Genomic DNA, 8,108 nt, shown 5'->3' with positions numbered 1-8,108 from the left:
GCACCGCAGGACTGAGGGAGACGGGGGAGAGCTAGAGGGGTTACAATACACTGTGGGGCAGTGCCCTAAAGTGACTCCTTTGATTCTGCTCTTTTTCCAGCGTTTGGCTCAGAGATGCTGTTCTGGGGAGGTTTAGGAGAGACTTGGTGGGTTTAGTTCTAATGGGGGATGTGGGGGCCTGGCCGTGTTATACGAATAGAATAAAAACCAGCAGGATCTTATTAAGAGGGATAAGGCAAAGATGCCACATTTATTGTAAATATACTGATAAAGCAAAAGATAAAAGTAAACAATGTTGTTTGACTACTTATTTCTTATACACACACACACATATATATATATATATAGAGAGAGAGAGATTCATTCACACAACCATTCATTCAAGTTCTGTATAGGTGTCATAGTTACCAGCCTAGAAGTTGCTCATGCCAAGTTACTGGCCAAGTATCTTGGTCATGAGGATGGAGCCAAGTCTGTGTCAGGTGCACCTGATGCCCCTGGAGGCTGGCAGCAGAACCAGAGACTCAAAGTCATCAGTCTTTAGAGTCCATTCTTATAGGAATTAATTCCTATGTTAGTCTATGGAAGCTGTTTCATCCTGCTGTTGCTGACTCAATCAGCAGATGGCACATTCCTGTCCAAAGTGGCACATTCCTGGTGGCTCCACACTGTCCAAAGTTTGTGTTTCTCATCCTTCCAGGTGATGAGGTGGATCCCAGTTTACCCTCCGGGGGTTGTCTGGTGGTCCTACTCGACACATTCTTCGGCCGATGGATACTCCTTTTCTAGACTGGCACCTCCCTAACCATTCATGTATATCAAGCATTCATCAGCATACATTCCATATCTTAACCATATTTTAATTTACTGTCTCCACCACTTTCAGGGTGTGTGCTAATTCATTTGAGACTCCCGGCCCTTTAATCACAGAGGGTGGGGGTCTGTCCTAGGAGCCATTGAATGAAGTGAAAGTCACTTAACGGCTTATAGTGTTTGTTTGCATTGTATCAATTACTTCAAGAACAAAGTCAGTTAACTTGTTTGTAAGTTTTACATAGTAGTAAAGTATCTTTCACAGGATAGATATAATCAATGGTTTCTACAGACAGTAGCTTACAAGTTTTAACAGAAGACCCAAGAGATTTTGGTACTTCGTGAAACTGTTGGATATTAAAGTGCGGGGGACAAATTATGAGGGGGTCACTGTCACTTGGGGGAATCACTGTTAATCCCTTCTTTAATATCCCTTCAGCCGGGGTGGTAATGAACTAACTGGGTTTTTTCCCAGCATGGTAGAGTCCTAGAATCTTAGCATCTGTCTGCAGAGAGAGAGCCTGGGGGAAATCAGGGGGTGACATGGACTCAAGCCCCTTCTGTAACCTCCCCCATCGCCCCTCTCGCCCCAACAGGCTGAGGAATCACGCCCACGTTTCGCTCCAGTTTGTCCCATCTTCCAGGGGACAGGGAAGGGATATGTCTGTGATGGAGCCAGCTCAGGTAGGCGATTTTTAGGGAGCTTTTGGTGGTGGGGGAGGGGTATTGTATTTCTAAACCAGGAAACACCCCGCTGGGCAGGGCTGGGAAAACTGACCAGACTCCCAGTGCTGGAGCCTGACCCCACTGGCCAGAGGCTGCTGTGAAATACGAAGGGATGCAGTTGGTATTCCTCTCCCTGTCCCCAGCTCAGAGCTCTGCTTCCCATATCAGCCTGTGGCTGGCAGGCATGTGGTAAATGAAAAGACCCTGCCCACCTCCATGTACTGTGGGGGGGACAAGGAGCTCTCACCTTTTACCCACTCCCTGAAGCCTCCTGGATGCTCTGAGCAGCGTGCGGGGAGGATTCTGCTTCTCTGTCTCTCCCTCCCATGACTAGTGGTATTGTGGGTGGGGCAGCAGGTTTTGAGTGGGGGATTCTTGTTGTTTCAGATGCTGGTGACCTTCGAGGAGGTGGCTGTGTATTTCACCCAGGGGCAGGGGGCTCTGCTGGACCCCACTCAGAGAGCCCTCTACAGGGATGTCATGTGGGAGAACTACGAGATGGTGACCTCGCTGGGTAAGGGAATTCTGGCCCCTTGGTTATTGGAAGTTGGTGTGTGGGGGGATCTGTGTGTCTGACTCTGGTCAGGTTCTTCCCTCATTACTCTCCAATGAGACCAGGGTGTCAAAACCTAAGACACATACTAAATCATCCTGACCCCCCTAGTTTGCAAGGTGGAGAATCCGTGTATTGTCCTGTCTGTGTTGTTTCTCGGTCGCTCACAGAATCCCTCTTCTCCCTCCTACTAGGGAACAGCTGCAGCCATGTAGAGGGCTCTGGGTTCCACGGGTTTAGAAATAGGCAGGGGTTTAACACTAGAGCTGGGTGTGCATCACAATTCTCCTCACCTCGCCATATGTCTGCCTCCCCCGAGGGGGTCTCAGTGACCACGTTCCCGTCCTCTTAGATTCCACATTCCCCAGCACAGTACAGGGACAGGTTCCACTCACAGAATGTCCTTTCTGACAGACGTTCTCTCAATCCTCCATGCACCCTGATCTGGTCTGATTTCACTCCCTGCACAGGATTCCCCCTTCCCAAACCAGACCTGATCACCCGGCTGGAACAAGGGGAAGAGCCGTGGGTGCCCGATCTCCAGGCCTGTGAGGAAAGAGAGATCCCGAGAGGCGCCCACACAGGTGAGGACTGACACACAAACTATCTGGGGAATGAAGGACAAATTTGAGAATCCCAAAAATGTGGTATCAATAAGTGCCCTTAGTTCCTTCCTCATTTCACCCAGGGCAGGTCTACAATCAGCAGATATGACTGACATCACTTTCCACCTCTCCTGTTACCTGCAGGAGTTTCCTTCTGAACTTTCCTTCTCTGTGAACTTTTGGGTGGGAAGTGGAGGCAGAATCCAATTGCTCCATCTGTGCAGCTTCAGGGGTTTGGGGATTTTCCTTGCTGCTATTCCTTTTAATTTCTCCCCAGCACAATGACTTCTGTCTGGATTCTCTCTCTCCCAGCAGGTGATGAGAGAGTGAGTGAGAACGAGGAGGGGAATCAACAGCAGGAAGTTCCTGGGCACGGGGAATCACAGGGGACCTCTGTGGGAAGATCTCATAAGTGCTTAGACTGTGGAAAAAGTTTCATGTGGTGGTCACACCTCATTTTACATCAGCGAATCCACACAGGAGAGAGACCCCACAAGTGCTTAATCTGTGGAAAAAGTTTCATACGGAAGTCAGACCTTGTTAAACATCTGGCAATCCACACTGGAGAGAGACCACATAAGTGCTTAGACTGTGGAAAAAGTTTCATACAGAAGTCACATCTTGTTGTACATCAGGCAATCCACACTGGAGAGAGACCCCATAAGTGCTTAATCTGTGGGAAAAGTTTCATACGGAGGTCAGCCCTTCTTATACATCAAGCAGTCCACACTGGAGAGAGACCCCATAAGTGCTTAGACTGTGGAAAAAGTTTCAAACGGAGGTCAGCCCTTCTTAAACATCATGCAATACACACAGGAGAGAAATCCCATAAATGTTTGGACTGTGGGAAAAGTTTCGCACAAAGATCAACTCTTATGGCACATAAGGCAATCCACACTGGAGAGAGACCCCATAAGTGCTTAATTTGTGGGAAAAGTTTCATACGGAGGTCAACCCTACTTGATCATCAGGCAATCCACACAAGAGAGAAATCCCATAAATGTTTGGACTGTGGGAAAAGTTTCACACAAAGATCAAATCTTATGGCACATAAGGCAATCCACACTGGCGAGAGACCACATAGGTGCTTAATCTGTGGAAAAAGTTTCATATGGAGGTCAAACCTTGTTAAACATCAAGGCGTCCACACTAGGGACAGACCCCATAAGTGCTTAGACTGTGGAAAAAGTTTCATACGGAGTTCAGCCCTACTTGATCATCGGGCAATTCACACAGGAGAGAAATCCCATAAATGTTTGGACTGTGGGAAAAGTTTTGCACAAAGATCAAATCTTATGGCACATAAAGCAATCCACACTGGAGAGAGACCTCATAAGTGCTTAGACTGTGGGAAAAGTTTCATACAGAGGTCAGACCTTGTTAGACATCAAGCAGTCCACACAGGAGAGAAATCCCATAAATGTTTGGACTGTGGGAAAAGTTTCACACAAAGATCAAATCTTATGGCACATAAGGCAATCCACACTGGAGAGAGACCCCATAAATGCTTAATCTGTGGGAAAAGTTTCATACGGAGGTCAAATCTTATGGCACATCAGGCAATCCACACTGGAGAGAGATCCCATAAGTGCTTAGACTGTGGGAAAAGTTTCATACAGAGGTCAACCCTTGTTAAACATCAGATAATCCACACAGGAGAGAAATCCCATAAATGTTTGGACTGTGGGAAAAGTTTCACACAAAGATCAAATCTTCTGGCACATCAAGCAGTCCACACTGGAGAGAGACCCCATAAGTGCTTAGACTGTGGAAAAAGTTTCATACAGAGGTCAATCCTACTTAATCATCAGGCAGTCCACACTGGAGAGAGACCTCATAAGTGCTTAGACTGTGGGAAAAGTTTCATACGGAGGTCAGACCTTGTTAAACATCAAGCAGTCCACACCGGAGAGAGATCCCATAAATGCTTCAACTGTGGGAAAAGTTTCATACATAGGTCAGTTCTTGTTAAACATCAGTTAATCCACACTGGAGAGAAATCCCATAAATGTTTGGACTGTGGGAAAAGTTTCATGCAAAGATCATATCTTATGGCACATCAGACAGTCCACACTGGAGAGAGACCCCACAAGTGCTTAGATTGTGGGAAAAGTTTCATACGGAGGTCAGACCTTGTTAAACATCAAGCAGTCCACACCGGAGAGAGATCCCATAAATGCTTAAACTGTGGGAAAAGTTTCATACATAGGTCAGTTCTTGTTCGACATCAGTTAATCCACACTGGAGAGAAATCCCATAAATGTTTGGACTGTGGGAAAAGTTTCATGCAAAGATCATATCTTATGGCACATCAGACAGTCCACACTGGAGAGAGACCCCACAAGTGCTTAGATTGTGGGAAAAGTTTCAAACAAAGATCAAATCTTCTGGCACATCAGGTAATCCACACAGGAGAGAGACCCCACAAGTGCTTAATCTGTGGAAAAAGTTTCCTACGGAAGTCAGACCTTGTTAAACATCTGGCAATCCACACTGGAGAGAGACCCCACAAGTGCTTAGACTGTGGAAAAAGTTTCATACAGAAGTCACACCTTGTTGTACATCAGGCAATCCACACTGGAGAGAGACCCCATAAGTGCTTAATCTGTGGGAAAAGTTTCATACGGAGGTCAGCCCTTCTTATACATCAAGCAGTCCACACCGGAGAGAGACCCCATAAGTGCTTAGACTGTGGAAAAAGTTTCAAACGGAGGTCAGCCCTTCTTAAACATCATGCAATACACACAGGAGAGAAATCCCATAAATGTTTGGACTGTGGGAAAAGTTTCGCACAAAGATCAACTCTTATGGCACATAAGGCAATCCACACTGGAGAGAGACCCCATAAGTGCTTAATTTGTGGGAAAAGTTTCATACGGAGGTCAACCCTACTTGATCATCAGGCAATCCACACAAGAGAGAAATCCCATAAATGTTTGGACTGTGGGAAAAGTTTCACACAAAGATCAAATCTTATGGCACATAAGGCAATCCACACTGGCGAGAGACCACATAGGTGCTTAATCTGTGAAAAAAGTTTCATATGGAGGTCAAACCTTGTTAAACATCAAGGCGTCCACACTAGGGACAGACCCCATAAGTGCTTAGACTGTGGAAAAAGTTTCATACGGAGTTCAGCCCTACTTGATCATCGGGCAGTTCACACAGGAGAGAGACCTCATAAGTGCTTAGACTGTGGGAAAAGTTTCATACAGAAGTCAGACCTTGTTAGACATCAAGCAGTCCACACCGGAGAGAGATCCCATAAGTGCTTAGACTGTGGAAAAAGTTTCATACAGAGGTCAAACCTTCTTAAACATCAGGCAATCCACACAGGAGAGAAATCGCATAAATGTTTGGACTGTGGGAAAAGTTTTGCACAAAGATCAACTCTTATGGCACATAAAGCAATCCACACTGGAGAGAGACCCCATAAGTGCTTAGACTGTGGAAAAAGTTTCATACAGAGGTCAACCCTTGTTAAACATCAGATAATCCACACAGGAGAGAAATCCCATAAATGTTTGGACTGTGGGAAAAGTTTCACACAAAGATCAAATCTTATGGCACATAAGGCAATCCACACTGGAGAGAGACCCCATAAATGCTTAATCTGTGGGAAAAGTTTCATACGGAGGTCAAATCTTATGGCACATCAGGCAATCCACACTGGAGAGAGATCCCATAAGTGCTTAGACTGTGGGAAAAGTTTCATACAGAGGTCAACCCTTGTTAAACATCAGATAATCCACACAGGAGAGAAATCCCATAAATGTTTGGACTGTGGGAAAAGTTTCACACAAAGATCAAATCTTCTGGCACATCAAGCAGTCCACACTGGAGAGAGACCCCATAAGTGCTTAGACTGTGGAAAAAGTTTCATACAGAGGTCAATCCTACTTAATCATCAGGCAGTCCACACTGGAGAGAGACCTCATAAGTGCTTAGACTGTGGGAAAAGTTTCATACGGAGGTCAGACCTTGTTAAACATCAAGCAGTCCACACCGGAGAGAGATCCCATAAATGCTTCAACTGTGGGAAAAGTTTCATACATAGGTCAGTTCTTGTTAAACATCAGTTAATCCACACTGGAGAGAAATCCCATAAATGTTTGGACTGTGGGAAAAGTTTCATGCAAAGATCATATCTTATGGCACATCAGACAGTCCACACTGGAGAGAGACCCCACAAGTGCTTAGATTGTGGGAAAAGTTTCAAACAAAGATCAAATCTTCTGGCACATCAGGTAATCCACACAGGAGAGAGACCCCACAAGTGCTTAGATTGTGGGAAAAGTTTCATACGGAGGTCAGACCTTGTTAAACATCAAGCAGTCCACACCGGAGAGAGATCCCATAAATGCTTAAACTGTGGGAAAAGTTTCATACATAGGTCAGTTCTTGTTAGACATCAGTTAATCCACACTGGAGAGAAATCCCATAAATGTTTGGACTGTGGGAAAAGTTTCAGGCAAAGATCATATCTTATGGCACATCAGACAGTCCACACTGGAGAGAGACCCCACAAGTGCTTAGATTGTGGGAAAAGTTTCAAACAAAGATCAAATCTTCTGGCACATCAGGTAATCCACACAGGAGAGAGACCCCACAAGTGCTTAGACTGTGGAAAATGTTTCATATGGAGGTCCGGCCTTGTTAAACATCAAGCAATCCATACAAGAGGGAAATGTTAACATTTAGATTAAACTTGGGTGTAATAATGTCATTGTGTATATATATAGCTCTTTAAAGTTTGTGGTAAACTGTCTATGAACGGCTTCATGGATAATTAATTACCTTATGTATCAGAGAGGTTGCCGTGTTAGTCTGAATCTGTAAAAAGCAACAGAGGGTCCAGCGGCACCTTTAAGACTAACAGAAGTATTGGGAGCATAAGCTTTCGTGGGTAAGAACCTCACTTCTTCAGATGCAAGACTTGCATCTGAAGAAGTGAGGTTCTTACCCACGAAAGCTTATGCTCCCAATATTTCTGTTAGTCTTAAAGGTGCCACAGGACCCTCTGTTGCTAATTACCTTATGTTAATCCATGTAGTTTTATTACCTGTGATGTTTGTGAAGTAGGAGGTTACTTCCAAAACCTATTGTTCACCCAAGGACTGCCTGCTATCGAGAGGCTGCAAAAATGTCTATATAAACTCTTGAGACCTGATCCTTTTATCTCAGATCTTTTAAAGCTTTATTTAGGAGGCGTTTGAGTCGTAAGACTGAGATCTTCAGTCCCCTCTGGACTGCCCTGATATTGAACATTTGGATATTGGACTAGAACATGATGAAATGATACTGAAAAGGACTCTCTTCAATTCTAACGTGCCATCTCTATGGTGAAACTGACCTAAGGACTCTGTTTGCATTTGTATGTCTAATGACCTTTTAGCCAATACTGTCTTTTC

The 8,108-nt window shown here is 44.9% G+C and overlaps 1 protein-coding gene across 2 annotated transcripts; it reads left to right on the top strand.

Annotated features, from left to right (window-relative positions):
• The first annotated feature begins 1,417 nt into the window (after positions 1-1,417).
• Positions 1,418-7,594, top strand: LOC128847496 (zinc finger protein 91-like). Of its 2 annotated transcripts, none has more exons than XM_054046955.1 (4): positions 1,418-1,497; positions 1,927-2,053; positions 2,563-2,676; positions 3,013-7,594. In XM_054046955.1, the coding sequence occupies exons 1-4, from the start codon at positions 1,474-1,476 to the stop codon at positions 7,389-7,391; spliced, it is 4,644 nt and encodes a 1,547-aa protein (XP_053902930.1). In that variant the 5' UTR covers positions 1,418-1,473; the 3' UTR covers positions 7,392-7,594. The 2 variants fall into 2 exon arrangements, with proteins under 2 accessions (XP_053902930.1, XP_053902929.1); XM_054046954.1 differs by having other exon boundaries at positions 3,010-7,594.
• The last annotated feature ends 514 nt before the right edge of the window (positions 7,595-8,108 follow it).

The sequence above is a fragment of the Malaclemys terrapin genome, chromosome 13, assembly GCF_027887155.1.
Source record: "Malaclemys terrapin pileata isolate rMalTer1 chromosome 13, rMalTer1.hap1, whole genome shotgun sequence".
Classification (NCBI taxonomy): domain Eukaryota; kingdom Metazoa; phylum Chordata; order Testudines; family Emydidae; genus Malaclemys; species Malaclemys terrapin.
The sequence above is the reverse complement of the archived record's forward strand: the minus strand, read 5'-3'. Positions and strand labels throughout refer to the sequence as shown.